The 20,480-nt window shown below is 55.8% G+C and overlaps 5 protein-coding genes across 5 annotated transcripts; all 5 read left to right on the top strand.

The window, feature by feature from the left end:
• Nucleotides 1-13,539: 13,539 nt before the first annotated feature.
• Nucleotides 13,540-14,790, top strand: LBRM_27_2540 (hypothetical protein; the record flags this gene model as incomplete). Its single annotated transcript, XM_001565957.1, has 1 exon — nucleotides 13,540-14,790. The coding sequence occupies one exon, from the start codon at nucleotides 13,540-13,542 to the stop codon at nucleotides 14,788-14,790; it is 1,251 nt and encodes a 416-aa protein (XP_001566007.1).
• A 311-nt stretch (nucleotides 14,791-15,101) lies between these two features.
• LBRM_27_2530 (conserved hypothetical protein) lies at nucleotides 15,102-15,581 on the top strand (the record flags this gene model as incomplete). Its single annotated transcript, XM_001565956.1, has 1 exon — nucleotides 15,102-15,581. The coding sequence occupies one exon, from the start codon at nucleotides 15,102-15,104 to the stop codon at nucleotides 15,579-15,581; it is 480 nt and encodes a 159-aa protein (XP_001566006.1).
• Nucleotides 15,582-15,956: 375 nt separating this feature from the next.
• LBRM_27_2520 (putative GTP binding protein) lies at nucleotides 15,957-17,135 on the top strand (the record flags this gene model as incomplete). The annotated part of the gene is made up of 1 exon (XM_001565955.1): nucleotides 15,957-17,135. One exon carries the CDS (start codon nucleotides 15,957-15,959, stop codon nucleotides 17,133-17,135), a length of 1,179 nt encoding a protein of 392 aa, XP_001566005.1.
• A 581-nt stretch (nucleotides 17,136-17,716) lies between these two features.
• Nucleotides 17,717-18,661, top strand: LBRM_27_2510 (protein phosphatase-like protein; the record flags this gene model as incomplete). The annotated part of the gene is made up of 1 exon (XM_001565954.1): nucleotides 17,717-18,661. One exon carries the CDS (start codon nucleotides 17,717-17,719, stop codon nucleotides 18,659-18,661), a length of 945 nt encoding a protein of 314 aa, XP_001566004.1.
• Nucleotides 18,662-19,535: 874 nt separating this feature from the next.
• Nucleotides 19,536-20,279, top strand: LBRM_27_2500 (conserved hypothetical protein; the record flags this gene model as incomplete). The annotated part of the gene is made up of 1 exon (XM_001565953.1): nucleotides 19,536-20,279. The coding sequence occupies one exon, from the start codon at nucleotides 19,536-19,538 to the stop codon at nucleotides 20,277-20,279; it is 744 nt and encodes a 247-aa protein (XP_001566003.1).
• Nucleotides 20,280-20,480: the final 201 nt, after the last annotated feature.

The following is a 20,480-nucleotide window of genomic DNA, read 5'->3' as shown; positions in this document are numbered from 1 at the left end:
TGTGAATATAGGGTTGGTTCGTCTCGCTCGATGCGCTTGTGTTGTTGCCTCTGCTTGTATGTAGCACAAACATAGCATCCACGCACCGTTTCGACTTCCCTTCTCAATTCAGTGGTTGCCCAGACACATTTACACAACCCACACAATGGCAGGTATGCTTCGGTGTCGGACACAGGAGTAAAGATCACGGAACGGTACACTACAAGTAACACCTTTCCTTCCCTCACTCCCATATATTACAGACTACTAAAAACAACCTCAGCATACGATAACTCCCACATATTACAAACACCCAATTCAATCCAATATACGAAAAAAACGACAAATCCCAACAAGTGCACAGCTGCGCATCGCCACCAAGACGGGTCAAAAGCAGCGGAACGCAGAAGCACCACACTGCACAGCTGCGCATCGCCACCAAGACGGGTCAAAAGCAGCGGAACGCAGAAGCACCACACTGCACAGCTGCGCATCGCCACCAAGACGGGTCAAAAGCAGCGGAACGCAGAAGCACCACACTGCACAGCTGCGCATCGCCACCAAGACGGGTCAAAAGCAGCGGAACGCAGAAGCACCACACTGCACAGCTGCGCATCGCCACCAAGACGGGTCAAAAGCAGCGGAACGCAGAAGCACCACACTGCACAGCTGCGCATCGCCACCAAGACGGGTCAAAAGCAGCGGAACGCAGAAGCACCACACTGCACAGCTGCGCATCGCCACCAAGACGGGTCAAAAGCAGCGGAACGCAGAAGCACCACACTGCACTGCTGCGCATCGCCACCAAGACGGGTCAAAAACAGCGGAACGCAGAAGCACCACACTGCACAGCTGCGCATCGCCACCAAGACGGGTCAAAAGCAGCGGAACGCAGAAGCACCACACTGCACAGCTGCGCATCGCCACCAAGACGGGTCAAAAGCAGCGGAACGCAGAAGCACCACACTGCACAGCTGCGCATCGCCACCAAGACGGGTCAAAAGCAGCGGAACGCAGAAGCACCACACTGCACAGCTGCGCATCGCCACCAAGACGGGTCAAAAACAGCGGAACGCAGAAGCACCACACTGCACAGCTGCGCATCGCCACCAAGACGGGTCAAAAGCAGCGGAACGCAGAAGCACCACACTGCACAGCTGCGCATCGCCACCAAGACGGGTCAAAAGCAGCGGAACGCAGAAGCACCACACTGCACAGCTGCGCATCGCCACCAAGACGGGTCAAAAGCAGCGGAACGCAGAAGCACCACACTGCACAGCTGCGCATCGCCACCAAGACGGGTCAAAAGCAGCGGAACGCAGAAGCACCACACTGCACAGCTGCGCATCGCCACCAAGACGGGTCAAAAGCAGCGGAACGCAGAAGCACCACACTGCACAGCTGCGCATCGCCACCAAGACGGGTCAAAAGCAGCGGAACGCAGAAGCACCACACTGCACAGCTGCGCATCGCCACCAAGACGGGTCAAAAGCAGCGGAACGCAGAAGCACCACACTGCACAGCTGCGCATCGCCACCAAGACGGATCAAAAGCAGCGGAACGCAGAAGCACCACACTGCACAGCTGCGCATCGCCACCAAGACGGGTCAAAAGCAGCGGAACGCAGAAGCACCACACTGCACAGCTGCGCATCGCCACCAAGACGGGTCAAAAGCAGCGGAACGCAGAAGCACCACACTGCACAGCTGCGCATCGCCACCAAGACGGGTCAAAAGCAGCGGAACGCAGAAGCACCACACTGCACAGCTGCGCATCGCCACCAAGACGGGTCAAAAGCAGCGGAACGCAGAAGCACCACACTGCACAGCTGCGCATCGCCACCAAGACGGGTCAAAAGCAGCGGAACGCAGAAGCACCACACTGCACAACTGCGCATCGCCACCAAGACGGGTCAAAAGCAGCGGAACGCAGAAGCACCACACTGCACTGCTGCGCATCGCCACCAAGACGGATCAAAAGCAGCGGAACGCAGAAGCACCACACTGCACTGCTGCGCATCGCCACCAAGACGGGTCAAAAACAGCGGAACGCAGAAGCACCACACTGCACAGCTGCGCATCGCCACCAAGACGGGTCAAAAGCAGCGGAACGCAGAAGCACCACACTGCACTGCTGCGCATCGCCACCAAGACGGGTCAAAAGCAGCAGAACGCAGAAGCACCACACTGCACTGCTGCGCATCGCCACCAAGACGGGTCAAAAGCAGCGGAACGCAGAAGCACCACACTGCACTGCTGCGCATCGCCACCAAGACGGGTCAAAAGCAGCGGAACGCAGAAGCACCACACTGCACTGCTGCGCATCGCCACCAAGACGGGTCAAAAGCAGCGGAACGCAGAAGCACCACACTGCACTGCTGCGCATCGCCACCAAGACGGGTCAAAAGCAGCGGAACGCAGAAGCACCACACTGCACAGCTGCGCATCGCCACCAAGACGGATCAAAAGCAGCGGAACGCAGAAGCACCACACTGCACAGCTGCGCATCGCCACCAAGACGGGTCAAAAGCAGCGGAACGCAGAAGCACCACACTGCACTGCTGCGCATCGCCACCAAGACGGGTCAAAAGCAGCGGAACGCAGAAGCACCACACTGCACTGCTGCGCATCGCCACCAAGACGGGTCAAAAGCAGCGGAACGCAGAAGCACCACACTGCACAGCTGCGCATCGCCACCAAGACGGGTCAAAAGCAGCGGAACGCAGAAGCACCACACTGCACAGCTGCGCATCGCCACCAAGACGGGTCAAAAGCAGCGGAACGCAGAACCACCACACTGCACTGCTGCGCATCGCCACCAAGACGGGTCAAAAGCAGCGGAACGCAGAAGCACCACACTGCACTGCTGCGCATCGCCACCAAGACGGGTCAAAAGCAGCGGAACGCAGAAGCACCACACTGCACAGCTGCGCATCGCCACCAAGACGGGTCAAAAGCAGCGGAACGCAGAAGCACCACACTGCACTGCTGCGCATCGCCACCAAGACGGGTCAAAAGCAGCGGAACGCAGAAGCACCACACTGCACTGCTGCGCATCGCCACCAAGACGGGTCAAAAGCAGCGGAACGCAGAAGCACCACACTGCACTGCTGCGCATCGCCACCAAGACGGGTCAAAAGCAGCGGAACGCAGAAGCACCACACTGCACTGCTGCGCATCGCCACCAAGACGGGTCAAAAGCAGCGGAACGCAGAAGCACCACACTGCACTGCTGCGCATCGCCACCAAGACGGGTCAAAAGCAGCGGAACGCAGAAGCACCACACTGCACTGCTGCGCATCGCCACCAAGACGGGTCAAAAGCAGCGGAACGCAGAAGCACCACACTGCACTGCTGCGCATCGCCACCAAGACGGGTCAAAAGCAGCGGAACGCAGAACCACCACACTGCACTGCTGCGCATCGCCACCAAGACGGGTCAAAAGCAGCGGAACGCAGAAGCACCACACTGCACTGCTGCGCATCGCCACCAAGACGGGTCAAAAGCAGCGGAACGCAGAAGCACCACACTGCACAGCTGCGCATCGCCACCAAGACGGGTCAAAAGCAGCGGAACGCAGAAGCACCACACTGCACTGCTGCGCATCGCCACCAAGACGGGTCAAAAGCAGCGGAACGCAGAAGCACCACACTGCACTGCTGCGCATCGCCACCAAGACGGGTCAAAAGCAGCGGAACGCAGAAGCACCACACTGCACTGCTGCGCATCGCCACCAAGACGGGTCAAAAGCAGCGGAACGCAGAAGCACCACACTGCACTGCTGCGCATCGCCACCAAGACGGGTCAAAAGCAGCGGAACGCAGAACCACCACACTGCACAGCTGCGCATCGCCACCAAGACGGATCAAAAGCAGCGGAACGCAGAACCACCACACTGCACAGCTGCGCATCGCCACCAAGACGGGTCAAAAGCAGCGGAACGCAGAAGCACCACACTGCACAACTGCGCATCGCCACCAAGACGGGTCAAAAGCAGCGGAACGCAGAACCACCACACTGCACAGCTGCGCATCGCCACCAAGACGGATCAAAAGCAGCGGAACGCAGAACCACCACACTGCACAGCTGCGCATCGCCACCAAGACGGGTCAAAAGCAGCGGAACGCAGAAGCACCACACTGCACAGCTGCGCATCGCCACCAAGACGGGTCAAAAGCAGCGGAACGCAGAAGCACCACACTGCACAGCTGCGCATCGCCACCAAGACGGGTCAAAAGCAGCGGAACGCAGAAGCACCACACTGCACAGCTGCGCATCGCCACCAAGACGGGTCAAAAGCAGCGGAACGCAGAAGCACCACACTGCACAGCTGCGCATCGCCACCAAGACGGGTCAAAAGCAGCGGAACGCAGAAGCACCACACTGCACTGCTGCGCATCGCCACCAAGACGGGTCAAAAGCAGCGGAACGCAGAAGCACCACACTGCACTGCTGCGCATCGCCACCAAGACGGGTCAAAAGCAGCGGAACGCAGAAGCACCACACTGCACTGCTGCGCATCGCCACCAAGACGGGTCAAAAGCAGCGGAACGCAGAAGCACCACACTGCACAGCTGCGCATCGCCACCAAGACGGGTCAAAAACAGCGGAACGCAGAAGCACCACACTGCACAGCTGCGCATCGCCACCAAGACGGGTCAAAAGCAGCGGAACGCAGAAGCACCACACTGCACTGCTGCGCATCGCCACCAAGACGGGTCAAAAGCAGCGGAACGCAGAAGCACCACACTGCACAGCTGCGCATCGCCACCAAGACGGGTCAAAAGCAGCGGAACGCAGAAGCACCACACTGCACTGCTGCGCATCGCCACCAAGACGGGTCAAAAACAGCGGAACGCAGAAGCACCACACTGCACTGCTGCGCATCGCCACCAAGACGGGTCAAAAACAGCGGAACACTGCGGTGATGGGTGGATGAGGAGGTGCAAGACACGGGGTTCATTCTTTTCCTTTCTGGGTGGGTTTAAAAAAGGGCACCGACCCGACAACGAGCCGCGTGTGGTGTTCGCAGCTGGTTGCCGGGTCCGGTGACGGGAGTATGCACCTCCGCCTTGGATGTGTTGTTTTGATACGTGGAGCCACAAGGGTGGCTCAGCGGGTCTCTGCGCGGGACGCCCGCGACTGCTGTAGGCACGCGAGACACACACACACACACGCTGCAGTTCCCCGGGAAATGGGAACAATGTCCCGGCAGCGAGCGGTGCGTGAGGGAGTCCTCTGCAGAGCTGGTTGCGCGGGTCCCCCCCCTCCCCCCCGCTCTAGTGCACGGCGACCTTCGCACGGACAGCATCAAAGATATTTTACATGGAGTGTATCGCGGCGGTGAATTTTCCGTTCCTGTTGCCCCTTCCCCACCTTCCTTTTTTGTATGCGAATGCTTTTGTTAAGGTGGGTGAAACTCTTGTGAGTGAAAAGAGGTGTGCTTTTGTTCTTGTTTGGGGTGTGCTTGTGCGTGGGCCTGCGCGTTGCCGTGACTGGGGGATGTGAGGGAATTGCAGAGGTTGTGTTGACTCTTTTCGGATAGCGGAAAGTATGGAATGAATATTGAACACTATCGTGGAACTTTACTGTGCGGAGTGAATTTCTTCGAACTAGAAATTATGTGCAGCGGAGGGGAGGAAGTTAGGGATTGTGCATTGTTCTTTGTGGTGTTTTACGGGGGTTTCATAGCGGACAGAAAGCGCACCTACATGCCGCTGTGCCAGGGGCAGGGGTGTAAGATAGCATTCACCATCTTACGGCCGCCACACTTGCAGATGGCGAAAATCCCGCGCAGTTCAACCGGCCAATGTGGTGCAGCTTGCATGCTGCGTGCTGCTAAACCAAAAGGTGGCCACCACCTCAGCGACTAGAGGGACGGTTGTACTTGTTAGGGAAAATGGAATGCTGTGGGGACTTTCGGGGGTGCGGCATGTCAGAGGCCCCGGGGCCCATTAGAGGTGGCAGCCGTTGTGTGGCAGAAGATTTGGATTCCGCACTTTTTCTCTCGAGCAACGAAACGAATGTTCACATTCCCGTTGCTGAGAAGAAATCCGTTTAAACTGCTGTTAAAAAGGCGCGCGCTTGACCAGGTGCGAATTCTTCATTTTCCGTTATGCACTTAGGCTCCGCACATCTGTCCTCAGAGAAATTTTCCCCCGCGGACCTTGGGGAGCCGCAGTGCTTGACACGAGCGTGCCGCTGCAGTTAACACAAACCAACCCGTCAAACGCGCCACTGGTTTTCGAGGACTCCACAGGGATGAAAACCGCAGGGAGGCAGAAACCCTGGACCGTTGAAGGGCCACGTGACGCAGGCTACCCATGAGCATCAAGATTTCTCTGACAGGTGGCGGCGAGTGGGTGATGACATGACGCCGCATAGCGCTTACATGACGGCAGTTGGGGGCAAGACTTTGGCGGGCATCAAAGCACAGTAGCACCACCCCATTGTTTTCAGAAGGATCTTTGGCAGCCAAATATCGCCTTGGACGGCCCCAGGAACACGGCGCCTAGCATTGGCAGGGCAGCCCCTCCGCAAACCCCCCGGGGCGGCGCCGGCGGGACCAAAACAGAAAACAAGAAACAACCCCCGCTACCGGCGAAGCCACCGCCGCCAAGCTGTCCGTGACGCAGAAGGGGAAGGGCGAACAGGCGAATGGCGCACCCACCACCACGACTCCCGAGGACTAAAAGCCGCCAACCCGCAGACGCCCTTTCTCTTTCCCACCACGGGCACGAAAGCCGCAAGCAGGCAAACCCCCGCACCCCGTCAAGACGAAGCCCAAAGCAGGCAAAGGACGGCGCCACCGCTTTTCAGAACCAAAACGCCTCCGAAACAGCCGCTTCTGAAGACGCCCAAAGTACCACAGCGGGGACTCGTCCCATCACAACCCGCGCGCACACGCCCCGGAGCACCGCAGAAAAGCCAGCCAGCCACCGAAACCCCCGCCCACCCCGGGCTCCAAAAGCGACCCGCCCACCCAAACACACCAAAAATCGCCCCCCGAAGGACCCTTGCCACCACCTTTGGAAGCGGCAATCCGCGCCTGAAACCCATCAAAACACGCAAAGACCAAACAAAGTCGGCCCCCGAACACTTTTCCAGCCCGGGAACAAAGCGCCCTCAGCCACCCATTAAAGAAAATCATAAAAACCTGGCGAAACGCCGGCCACAATTACACGCACAGGGAAAGAAAGCCACACAAAGACCACAGTCACGAAATCAGGGAGCCAATTGTTTAAAAACGCAAAACGGCCCAGGCCATGATGGCGCGATCCTGAATTCGCGGGGGCCCGTGGTCTTTTCGTTTTCTTGGTGTCATGTGCGCGGCGGTGGTTCTGCCAAAACAGGTTTGCCGCCCCAGGACGCCCCGCCCGGCGCCGGCAAACCTGGAGCGAGGGGCAGCCAGATAACGGCCCGCCGCCGCCGGGGGTTTGAACCAGCAAGACCGGGTGGCCGCATAATGCCAAAACGACGGGACACCAACCCCAGCGCAAACCAAAAGTTTTTGCGCCATACGGTTCTTTTCACCAAGGGGGACTTTTAAAAAAGAACGCCGCCGCGGCCCCTGCGCTTTGGAAGCGGGAAATCCGGCGTTCCCCCTAAAAAAAAAAAGTATTTGGTAAGAGAAAACGCCGAAAGAAAAACATGGCATTGATTCCTGCAGTGGCTGTCCGAGAATCAAATTTTTTTTTTTGCCACTCGGTATTTTGCGGTTGGGTGGGCTTTTGTTTTGGTCCGGGGGGCGGCGCCAAAAAACCCGCGCCGGGACAACCCCGCGCAGACCCCCCCCCGACCCCTTTTCGCAAAAAGGGGGGGCGCTTTTGCCGCCCGCGCTGTGTTTTTGGCTCTGCTTGCGGGTGGGGTGTTGGCGGGGTGTCGCGGGGCCCGGGGGGCGCTGCTGGCGGGGCGGGTTCCGTCTGCGGGGCGGGGCCGTTTGGGGGGGGGGGGGGGGCGTCCGCGGCGGGATCGATCCGCCTGGCGCCGCGCCTTAGCGCCAGGAGAACCGCAACCAAAGGGACCACCCCCATTGCAAAAGACGCGGTGTTGCAGCGGGCGTTGTTTATTTGAGGAGTGGGCCAGCTTGCTTTTATTGGGCGATCCCCCCGCGAGGTTCGCCGCGCGCGGCTAAAAGCGGCGCCGAAAAGCATCCCCCCCGCCACGCCCGGGGTTGCCGAACAGAACCTCCTCAGCCCACCAGCATGCCACTTGTTTTTCTAACTTTCTTTGGGTGCTTTTGATCTGAAATTGGTTGTCGGTAGTGGGTTTCACCTATTTGTTGGGATTGTTTTTTCTCCTCGGTGGGGCTTTTCCCTTTTAAATCCCTTGGGTTCCCTCGGGGCTTTGTCGCCGCTGGGGTTTATGTGATGGAGGGGAATAGCCGTTTATGAACCAATTTCGCGTTCTGCTTCTGTTTTTCTCTTTCTGCTTTCCTGCGGCTGGCGCTATGCGAGGGGTTCGCCATTTTTCCGAAAGACCGGGCCCGGCGCAACGGCGGCCCGCAAGCTCGCCACACTGCCAAGGGTGTGGAGGCGCCCGCGCCGGGGGCAGTGCTTTTTTTGGGCGCCGCTATTAGCGGGAGCCAAACGGTTTTCAACGCCCGGAGGCCGCTTTCCACAATTCCAAGGTGCGGGCATGTTTCCTGAATTCCTCGGGGCTTGTGGAGTTTCCTCGGCTCCCATTCCCCGTTGACGGTGCGCCGCGCAAAGCCGCTGCCGGGTTCCGCGATGGGCTGCGCCAATGGTTTTCGTTGGCGCAGCCTCTCACAGCCCAGAAAGGACACCCAAAGTGGGGGCATTCCCCGCAGCGAATTCTTGACAACCCCGCTTCCCCCCGAAGGAACCGGGGCCCCGCCAACAGGCCAGGCGAGGACAGGGCAGAGGATCGACCACCGCATTAGCGGAAGCGATGCGCGCCACCCCCCCCCCTAGCCTGGCCTTCCATTCGTTAACCAGCACTCTTGTAAGGAAGGAGTGAAGGCCAATGATGCAGGCAGGATTGATTTTAGGCGAGACATAGAGCCCTTCAGAAACCGCCCCCACCGGGGCCGTATAGGCCACCTCGTCGAAAGGGATCCCTGCGTGCGCGCATGCAAACTGGAGGTGAATCCCCCCATTCGTTTTTCACAAAGAATAGTGGGAAGGAGCCCATTTCGCTCTCAAAAGTAGATGTTTAGCGCAAAGAACCTCCTTCTAGAGCAGCCAGAAGGGATTGGCCGTCAGCTGCGTGAAGAAGCAACGCCCTTCTCCTGGCATAGTTTCCGCAATGGGAGGAGCGAGCTTCTGAAGACCTCTGCGAATAGAAATGCTCTCCGCCCCGTGGCCGCTAGCTAGGGGGTAACAGTCCTCGGTGATAGTTCGTCGGGCAGTCGTGCTAAAAGGGTTTCATGGCAGGATAGCGGCAGTGGCTGAAGAGAGTCTGTTGACACTAGCACCGCAGTCCGAAAGTATGGCGTAGGGTGCCGTGGGGGGGGGGGGGCGCCTACGGATGCGACATGCTTTGTAATAAAAAGGTTTCCCTTCTCACAAAGGGTAAATAGTCTTAAGGCAAACCGATTCCAATAGACACGCCGCGAAAACGCACTGCGCACACGGGCGCAGTGGGAAAGGCGTAGGCGTTGGCGAGGATCCATTCCCAAGAGGCGGCCCGGCAACAAAGTCACTCATCCCTACCCGCCCGCCGGCGAGAAACGGGGCGTTGACGGCAGGGGAAAAAGAGTGGCCGATTGGAAAACCCGGCTTCGACGAACCTGGATAGCCTGCGGGGCATGGACCGTCTTCGATACACTTTGATTTGCAGGGGAAAGGGGCCGGGTTCCAACAGCACCGGTTCCTCATCACGGGTGGGGGGAGGACCAGCGGCAAGCAGGTGAAAACGGACGCGCCGGCCGATCAGCTCGGATTTGGCCGCGCCCCGCATTTCCCCCAATCCGGCGGCCTGGGGCCACCATGGCCGGGGGGAAACTGTCTCACATCGTGCGGAGAGGGTCAAAACCTGCGGTTTTCAACACAACAAAACCGCATCCTCTGCGGCCCTGCTTGCTCTTGTGCATGTGTCGCATTGGTGTTGTATTTGGCTCGAGTTCCCGGTTAAAGAGCAAGAAGCTTGGGATTCTTTTTGCCACCGAACAGTGAAACAGTGACCCCATTCCCCCTGAGGCAAAGTGGGTCGAACACTTTCTCTTCGTCCGTGTGGCTCGGGGGTGTGCGAAACAGGGCTTCGCCTTTTTGCGGATTTATCCGCATGCCGCTGTCTTTCGATCGCGCTTCCACTTTTCGAAGGACCGCGTTGCCGATCCTTACGCCAGAATTCCGCCCACGACATAGAATGGTGATGGTCAGGTCCTCTTCGTACATGCCGAACTGTGCGTAAGGGAATCGAGTTACCAACAACTCTGGGAGGGGAGTGGCTTGCAGGGGGGATGGTTGTGGTGCAAGAACGGCGCCTTGGGGCCACCAGCCTTTAGTGCATAGTGTTTGCTTAATCAGTTTCCAAGCTTTGCTTGCGCATAGCGGTGTGCAAGGAAGTTTCGGAGCCAGTGCTTCAAAAGCGGGTGCAGGGGAAACTCTGTGGTCTCTTCGCGAGAATCGCGGGATCCACACTGTTGAAGGCTTTTCTAAAATCCACCACGGTTATTAAGGTCTGCATTCCTCGGTGGGTTGCCTGCTGCTCCCTGCCCGGGGGCTTGCCGATCATCACGTGGTAATGGATATTTCTATGCATCTCGACCGTGTTCGTGATCCTGGAAAGCTCCATTTTCTTGGCGTAGATGGGGCTGCGGCGCATGAAATAAGCGCGCCAACGTCATGTACAGCAGAAGTTTGGGGACACCAGAGGTGGGACCAATTGGCCGGTACGACAGAGGTTGTTCATGTGGCTTCCCAGGTTTTGGTGGCGGTGAAACGTGCGCGTTCTTCCGCTGTTTGGGAACAAGGTGGGCGATCCACATCCAGTTAGCGGGGGCTGGAGGGTGCGCTTTGGCCTTACGGGGAGGGGGTTCAGCGCCTCGTTGAAGATGCCGTCCGGCCCTGCCGCCCGGCTGTCTTCGAGCTCTTCGCCTGGTAAAAGGCTTTCCATTCCCTCTTGCCTATTTGTCCCCATCCAATTTGCTGTCACATAATGCTCCAGCGGGAAAGAAAGAAAAGAGGAGGTGCGTGTGCTCGGTGTGTTTTCGAAGAGGAGGGGGGGCGGTGGCCCTTTTGTGTCGGTATGCCGGGCGGAAAAAGGAAGAGGAATAATCAGGGATCTGGTGCGTGGGGGCCCCGGGAACGAGGAAAGGCAATGACCAAGCGAAATCATGGCTCTGAAAAGGGAAAATGGTAAGCGGCGATGAAAATGTGGAAGGGGTAGGGGGGTTGTGTGTCGGTAAAGCAGGGTTATCGCAAGCGATCGGTGCTCGAAACGGGGGGTGTGTGCGGGAAAACCGTTGGGGCGGGCGGCGCCTGGTGGGCCGGGGAGGGGTTGGTGCGGGGGGGGGGCCATTTGCGGTGCCCGCCATGGGGCTGGGAAGCCGAGGCCGGCATTTCATGCCCGTCGGCTCAAGATGTCCTTGGCGGCTTGCTTGGTGACATGGTTTCTCTCATGTCCATGCAATTTGTATGCGCTTAAGGTGTGGTTGTCCGGGTTGGCGCGGTGAGCATCTTGCGTGTTTACGGCTTGCTGGTCAGCGGTGCCCGTCTCGGAGGACCGCCGCATAACCCCACGGGTTCGACACCCATGTGGGCAACTGCGCTTGACAGCGCACTGCGGGGCAGAGCTGAGCGATGCTTTGTGCTCGTCCAGAGTGGCTCTTCCCAACGGTCTCGCAGCTTTTAGTGTTTCACCGAAATGACCTCAATTTTCCCCTTTCCCGCTGTAAAACACCCTCGGGAATGTGGGGGTTGACGGGGCTGGTATGGTTCCACGAACCGGAGTAATAGCAAAAGTGGGGAACTTGTGCTTGCTATCCGCTGTGCGGTTGGTGCGCTGGCTTGCCTCCCCGACGTCACTGAGCCACGCCGAGTCCGGCGCTTGCTATTCCGCTCTGGGAATGTGAAGGTGTGTCCGGCGCGTTCTCCAGCATGAAGCCCGCATCGCCAAACAGGGCCACAAACTAGTCAGCATTGTCTGGCTATTCTGCGGGGCGCAACTGGGATTGGGGGGGGGGCGATTGAAATTCCCACAGGGCAATGAAGAAAAGCCTCCCGTGGTGCCCGTGAAGCGGTTGGGGCTCGCCGTGGCCGGGGCTTTGGCGGGCATGCAAATGCGTCCGGTGCCTGGCGCGGGGCCGCGGGGGGCCATCCCGGCGATGGCCCCTTGGGGGGGCGGGTCTCCACCCCACGGCTTCCACGGGACCCTTCGGGGTTGCGCGTCCTTTTTCTGGTGTGCAAATATTGCCGTGCCGCCGCCCCGGTTGGTGCGGGCGCTGAAAAATGTTGTATGCCCGGGCGCCTTCCAGGTGTTGGAAGGACTTAGCGAGAGTTTCGCCAATTGAAGGGGGCGGGGGTCCGCGCGGCCGAAAGAAGGGCGGGCTGTTTGGCCTTGCTCAGGTCGTCCGCGTTCGCTTTTGCGATCGTGAGGGGTCCGGGGTTTGGTTCGGCCCCACCGCGCCGAGGCAGCGGCATTCTCGGTCGGTGGGCCGCGGCCGGCCGCAAAACCCCGCGCCCGGGGGTGGCGCCAAGCCGAGGAGATCGGGCTGTGTTGGCGTCGGGGCTTTTCCTCCCCCGCGAGGGGGTGCTGGTCCTCAGCGCCGCGTGGGGTGGCCTGCGCCAAATAGGGTGTCTTCGTTTTCGTGGTGGGGACTGTTTTCGAGGGTTGCCGTTTGGTTTTCTGTCCGGGGAAGGGGTCATGGGATCTTGGCTTTTCGGTTCTCGCCGTCACCCTTTGGCCCGTCGCAGCGGGCTTTTTGGCGGCGGCTGTGGTTTGATCCGCGCTCCGAGTGGGGGCTGTCCGGCGGGTTTTCTCCGCGGTGGTGCCGCGCTAGCCGGGGGGGGGGCTTGGTGGCGCAGGGTTTTGGAATTTGGGCTGGCGGTGGGTCGCTCAGTTCGTCATCGCTTTTTCCTTTTCAGGCAAACGCAGAAAGGCAGGTCCACGCAACTGCGGTTTTCCCGATGAACTGTGGTGGGGGGATCCGCTGCGGTGGTGACGGCGTGGAAACAACAGGCGTGTGCTTCTGCCCCCGAGCCTGCATGCAGCCGCATTGTTGAGTGACAACCCTCGGTCAAAGTTGCTCGGTACTTTCATTTTTGCAAAGGTGGTGTACCCGATGCTTTCTTTGTGTGACATAGAGAGACGAGGGAGAAATATTGAAAACACTGATTCCGAAGCAAGACAAACGCGACCTGCACATCTCTTTTTACCTACCCAGCAAGTGTGTGTAGAGGAATAACTGTTCTGGACACTGAACCCATTTGTCATCAAAGCGTAATCGGGGGTCGTGGGCGCAGTTTGCGGTGGCCGATTGAATAGCCTCGGATTATGAATCAAGGCTTGAAAACCTCTGAACATTTCTCTGGCATCACCTCTTACAACACTCTGAAAGCAGTCGAACACTCTGGAGTTGCCTGGGCGTCAGAGAACCATGGAGGCTGACTTGCTGTTGAGTCTTAGCAGCTTCTGTCGTATCTCTATGCAGGCTCGGCCCGTTTTCTCTACCGTGTCAAGAACATTTGTTGATGATGTTGGGACCTTCGTCAAGCACTTGCAACTCAGCAGGAATGAGCGTACTATGACGGTGCTCACTTTTTTAAAACTTGTGTCTCATGCTTCTGCGGAGGCGGAAACAAGACGAGAACAGTTCATTAGCATCTGGCTACTGTGTAACATGCTGTTGGAGAGGATAGCAGACATTAGCAAGCTGTACTGGCAGTGCGAACGCACGAGAAGGATTTTACGACTGTCAATGCCAGTAAGCACTTTTGGTGTTGGCGAGCGTGACAGAAGCGTACACGGCTTACCTAGCCTTGCCTTAGAAGGTGCTAAACCGCGCGATCAGGAGTTGGCTCCAGCGAGTTTCTTCTTGAATTCTGCAAAGGCTTTCCACAAAGAGATTCGAGTACATGGCACCACCAGTGCTTGCTGTGCTAGTGTTCAGCCTGAACACGATATGCGAAGGCCTGTGCTCGAATTTTTTCTACCCGATTGTAAAGAAAGCAAAGATATTGTTATGTTCTGCACTCAAATGATCAAAAGGCGCAAGTCCTTTCGATCATGCTGCGTCAGGCGATTAGACGATTGCTGTCACGCAAAGGATTTGGTGGCCTGCTTGACAGAATCAGATGCCGATGTTGTTTTTGTACAGCAGTCTATTAGTAAACAACTGAAAGAGACTTTTATAAGACAGAACGTCTTGTTTGTTGATAGACTCGGACGCCAGACTGTAGACGCATCGGAGAAAACGCTTCGGTGGACAGTATTCGAGAACTTCAGCGACTGGTTTTTCTGCATAAGGACAGATTTCAGTCGAAGGTTGTGGAGGTGCTGGGCGACCACCACGCAGCATCAGTTTGGTTTAACCCTTAAACTGCGTATACGACACCGCCCCGAGACCTCTAGAAAGAGTACAAGTTCAATACCACGCGCTTCGTGTAATGCTGCGAAGAAATCGGTGTTGCACAAAGTAGATGAGGAGGTTTTCAAAATCAAGAGTTTTGGGAGTGGAGGTGATATTGAGGCATTTCTGGTCCGCAACAGTTTTCTCGCAGCCCTGCTGTGTAAGTGTGCAGATGGTGGGCGAAGTGGTGGAGAGGAAAATGCAGTGTTTGTGGTCAGCTACAAAACTGTTTTGCGTACTCTTGACTCAGTATGTCAGCTGTGTCGTCTTCTTATGTAGCATTAAAAGCAGCAATTCGCACTATAAATTCACTGTGTTAATTCTGGCTATGAGTGAGTGTGATCAAGCTCTCAGTCGGAGTGCTGGTATCACAAGGGTGTTCTCGACCACCGAGACTTGCAACAGAGATTTACATCTGGTCCTCAACTCGCGATCGCTTCTTTCCCAATTTTGCTTGCCCTGTAGCATTATCATACTCTCACAGTCGCGGTCTATATTGTCAGTGGAGTCGGTTCTGAGTGCCAAAACATTGCTGCACTTCACAGCCCTCGCGTAGTGTGTCACAACTGGTAGCAATAAATACCATAGTCATGAGCCAAGGCAATGAGGATTGGGGAGACATGGTTCTCCCGGGTGTTTACATGATTCGGCGGTCTACAGGTGCTGGAATGACAAGCGGAACTGTACAACTAGATAAAACTGTGAATTTGGAGCTTGTTCACCTCCAGATCGATGAGACAAAAAAGTATGTTGAGCTACTCGAAAAGAGCAACAAAGACATTGCTACGTATTTAAAAGAGCAGCGAGAGAGCCGTTCCACAGAGGAGGGTGGTGGTGGTGCTGGTTCGATGATTGCGCTCTCTGGCGATATGGAGGAAGAGGACAATGATTCAGTTTTTCGTGAGGCATTAGAGGAAAACGAACTGGTCATTGCGAGAAAAAAGAGGGAGCTGGAACAGCTGCGTGCGCTCATCGGCGGGCAGCGCTGCGGCTGCTCGTGCACGCACACTCAGCACCACGATCCTCAGTCGATTACAGCTCCAAGCAGTGAAACAAGAATTTCTCTGTGATTGTCGTTCATTTTCACTTCGAGTGTCTGCTACCATTCTTGATTAAATTGTGAGTTACTTCTCTACCACATCTCTACCACCAGGCGAGGAGTACACGTACGATCTTTTTGGTATTGTATGGGTACACGTGTTTGCAACTAGAAACGAGAGAGACTCTTACTATATTTTTGATTGCTCTTGTTGAAGGCGTATTTTTGTCAACGCGTCTTTACAAAATGTCCTCTTTCCACACAATTTGCCTAATGCCCGCTTGCTTATCAACATCTGAAGACGTCTCTCACATTCCTGCTAACCACATTTCTTCCACACATCAATATAATTTAGCACCAAAACAGAAAAGCATCAACAAACACTCTGCTGTGCACCCTAGTCTCAATGCCACCGAAGAAGCAAGAGAAGGCGGAGTCCAAAACTGTGTTGCTTGGCCGTCCTGGCAGCAATCTCAAGGTTGGTATCGTTGGTCTTCCCAACGTGGGCAAGTCAACGTTCTTCAATGTCCTTTCCAAGAAGGGTGTTCCGGCAGAGAATCGTCCATTCTGCACGATTGATCCCAACACCGCCGATATCAACATTCCAGATGACCGTTTCGATAAGCTGGTGCGTATTCACAAACCGGCGTCCATCGTGCCTGCACAAGTACACATTTGTGATATTGCTGGTCTTGTGCGCGGTGCGAGCAACGGCGAGGGCCTTGGTAACAACTTTTTGTCTCACATCAGCTCGTGCGATGGTATCATCCACATGGTGCGCGTCTTTGAGGAGATGGAAATTACGCACGTGGAGGGCGACTTAGACCCCATTCGCGATCTTGAGATTATCTTCTCCGAGCTTGTCATGAAAGATTTGCAGTGCGTCAATGCTCTGATCGATAAGCTGACACCTATTGTCAACCGTGGTCTCGATAAGTCGAAGAAGAGCGATCTTGAGACACTGCACAAGGTAAAGGGGGTGTTGGAGGAGGGCAAGCAGGTGCGCTGTTGCCAGTGGAACGGCAAGGAGATCGACTTCCTCAACACAGTTCAGCTTTTGACCGCGAAGCCGGCCATGTTCTTGGTGAACATGTCTGAGAATGATTATGTACGCCAGCGCAACAAATGGCTGAAGAAGCTCAAAGACTGGATCGACGAGCACACTGGTGAGCCCATGATCCCGTTTTCGGCGGAGCTGGAGACGACCTTTATCGCCATGTCCCCAGAAGAGGTGGATAGGTACTGTGCAGAGAAGACGACCAGGTCACAGGTCCACAAGATTGTCAAGACGGCGTACGGCATCATCAACCTTATTCACTACTTCACTGCTGGCGCTGATGAGGTGAAGTGTTGGACTATCCAGCGTGGAACCAAGGCACCACAGGCAGCTGGCAGGATTCACACAGACATGGAGAAGGGTTTCATATGCGCGGAGGTGATTGAATGGGCTGACTTTAACCGGCTGGAGAATGAGGCTGCTTGCCGTGACGAGGGCAAGCAGCATCAGCAAGGGCGGAACTACGAGGTTCAGGACGGTGACATCATTTTCTTCAAGTTCAACGCGGCGAAGGGAGGAAAGAAGTGAGTTACACATCCCGTGTTTCCCTTGTCTTCTCCCCTTTTCTCTTACCTGTAACGGAAGCAAATCGTAATTAAATGAATGTGGTGCGGCCTGGCCGAGATACGCTATCTTTACGCCGTTTCGAAAGGTAAGCCAGACCTTTTAGTGGTTCCAGCGGAGAAAATGAGTGCGAAAAAAAAAACCTGGAAACACAGAGAAGACTCATTTGCGGGTGTAGCTGAATCTCAAACGCTGTGCTGTGGTGTGTGTGCGCCTCCACGTTGCGTACAGACGTCTATGATCATATGCTAGTTGCACGTAGTCGATGGCCCTCGCGACGCTTGTGATGTTCACGAAGAAGGCTGTCTTTAACACACGAGACCTCCAGTTCTACTCTCGTCCTTTTTCTGCTTTCTGCACTAATGTGTGCTTGGTTCTTTTCATCTTCCCAAAGCTGATTTGTCGCCGCTGCAAACGTACACAATTAGCAGCAAGTTCTGACAGGGCCAGAGCCACACGTTGCGCTCTGCGCCTAGGCTGCCTAGGATCACAACTGTTTTTCTTCTCATCCTTCAGCCCTTGGCCCGCGAGAAAAGAAAAAACGCATGCCTCTAAAAGGGTTGAGTGCCCTCAAGGGCAACACACAAGTTATCCTCATCTCTCCTGTGTGTGACAAATACTCGATCTTGATGGAGGATGACAAAATACGCGCCGGCGCGAGTAGCATGCAGGGGTGGCGAAGCACGATGGAGGACGCCCACGCTGTCTACCTCTCACTTCCCAACATGCCAGGAAACATTCGCGACGAGGACTGCGCGATCGCCGCCGTGTTTGATGGCCACTGCGGTAGCAAATTTGCGCAGTCGTGCGCTGCAAACATCCGCGACTGGCTGACGTCAACCGATGCGTTCAAGAAGGGACACTTTGAGAAGGCGCTGACGGACGCCTACTGCACAGGCGACGTGACTCTTCACAAGGCCATGCCACACGAGCTGAGCGGCTGCACAGGCAACTGTGTTTTGATCATCCAAAATCATTTGTACTGTGCCAACACCGGCGATTCACGGGCGGTGTTGTGCCGCAATGGTAAGGCCATAGCGCTCAGTGCGGACCACAAGCCTACAAACCCTGCAGAGCGAGAGCGCATCATGAAGGCAGGAGGATTTGTGCATGCTGGACGAGTTAACGGTATCCTGTCTCTCAGCCGTGCCTTTGGTGACTATGCGTTCAAGGACATGAGTCTCAAGCCAGAGCAGATGGCCATCACAGTGACCCCAGACGTATTCCATACCGAGCTGACTCCGAACGATGAGTTTGTGATCGTTGCATGCGATGGCATATGGGACATGATGACAAATGAGAAGGCGGTTGAGTTTGTGCGCAACGAAGTTGCCGACCATGGCGACGTATCTTTAGCGTGTGAGCGGGTGATGAACGCGTGTCTTGCGTCCACGCCCACTACCTACGGAACTGATAACATGACTATAGTCATTCTTCAGTTCAAGAGCCTGTTTTTGAAGAAGGTGGAGAGTAAGTTCTCTACAGAGTGATCTGCAAGAGAAGGCAATTGCACACCATGTGGCAGGCATAAGCAAGACAGAATCCAAAACAAAGGGGATGTCGAAAGGCAGAGCTCGTACAGTTCATTATGTATAGTTCAGCACTATCGAAAGTGCGCTGTAGAGACTGCGCTGTTCTCCCTTTCTTTCCCTTGCTCCCCCTTTTCTGTTCATTTTGTTTCGGCTGTGTTGTTCTCTTTTGGCAGCGTATGTTGCTGCACCGCGCGCTCCTTCTTCCTTATGACTTTCTTGCTTGTTCACCCTTGAAAGAAAGAGCCCCGTTATCTCCCATCAAACTCACCGCTCGCATGTGTCTCGTGTACGCTTTTTCCTGGTACTGCTTCCCCCTTTCGTGGAGACCGTGGAATCACAGAGTAGGACAGTCTTCGGGAGGACTTGCAAGAAGCCGCTCCTGAGGCGCTGTCGGATTCGTGAAAGGTAAGCTGTTGCTCGTGGTCTCAGCTGTTTCGCCCAAAGTGACAAAGCGGGGCCCTCGCATGTAAGGGCGGAAAAACCCCCCGCTTTATCACGAAGCCCGTCTATCCTCCGCCACCTATTACCTCGCCTGTTTTTCCCCTTCTGTTTTCAAAACTCCTTTTCATGTCGGCAAACAACATCACACTTATGATCAGCCTATTATTTCTTGTCCCTCCTTGACGGTACGCAAAGAGAAGAAGAAACGGGGCACGCAGGCAACAGCCCTTCACGCGGTTAGCAGCGGCCGTTTCTTTTTTTTTTTTTGTTTGTTTTCCTCTCGTTCTTTCGAGCCAAGAAAGTACATATTTTTATTGCTGCGCCAATACACGCATCAATACCCACAAAGGGAAAGTAGATTGCGACGGATGCTCCCTGGAAAGGTTCTTCGATGGATCAAGGTGCAGTGTCAGAGTGGAATGTCGTGGGAACGTTCCGGAAAAGACCGGTTCCACAGGGACCTATAGTTGACTTCACAGCAGACGTGAGTCACCAGATTTCTCTCGACAACACAGATGCACCCATCCTTCTGTATGAAATGAAGGGCGACAAGAACCAGCAGGAGTCGCGTGTGCCACGCTACATGGCGCGCAAGATTGCGATTCCGCCACCCTCCTTGCACAAGATGAGGGTTGTGTCACTCGCGCCGCCGCGGTCCACCGACACCGGTGCGCGCTCTGATGAAGATTTGTTTTTCGTAGACTGTCCTGAACGGCCAAGTGCTCTCTCTAATCACAGAGATCGTGTACATCGACAACAACCGCTGGTGATTGGGACGATCTTACCCCCTCCCCTGCAACTGGCCTTTTTGATGCCGTTTGGTGTGTTTTTGATAGATATCGCGTTGCTCGTGGCGAGCCTCACGACGTACAAACCGGAAAAAGCGTTGATAGTAGCGTGCTGTGTTCTAGTTTTGGTGCCTGATATTGGGGCACTTATCTTGCTTTTTAAGGGCGGCATTTATTTTCTCACGATCGCCGTGCATCTTCTCCTGTGGCCAAATATTGTGCTACTCTTTCTACAGCCCTTTGTTTCTCTGCTATTCATGGTACACTTTCTTTTAACGACGCTGATGCTGCTGTACTGCTTGCGCATCCGTACAAGTGTCTATATGACGTTTTACAGGTTGCGCTGACTACAGCCACCCACTTATATTATCGACATAAGCTGGGTACCGCATAGATACCCTACGGACGCGTGCGCAATTGCCTCATTTCGATGCGTAACAGGAGGAGAGCAGCAGCAGCTTTACAGGGGGACAGGCGCTACGTGCGCCACTCTATCACTTCTTCATCTTCCCCCCCCTACTCTGCGCTTTTTTCTTTTCGCCTCATGA

Source organism: Leishmania braziliensis, chromosome 27, assembly GCF_000002845.2.
Source record: "Leishmania braziliensis MHOM/BR/75/M2904 complete genome, chromosome 27".
NCBI lineage: Eukaryota > Euglenozoa > Kinetoplastea > Trypanosomatida > Trypanosomatidae > Leishmania > Leishmania braziliensis.
This window is presented reverse-complemented; position numbering and strand designations above follow the sequence as displayed.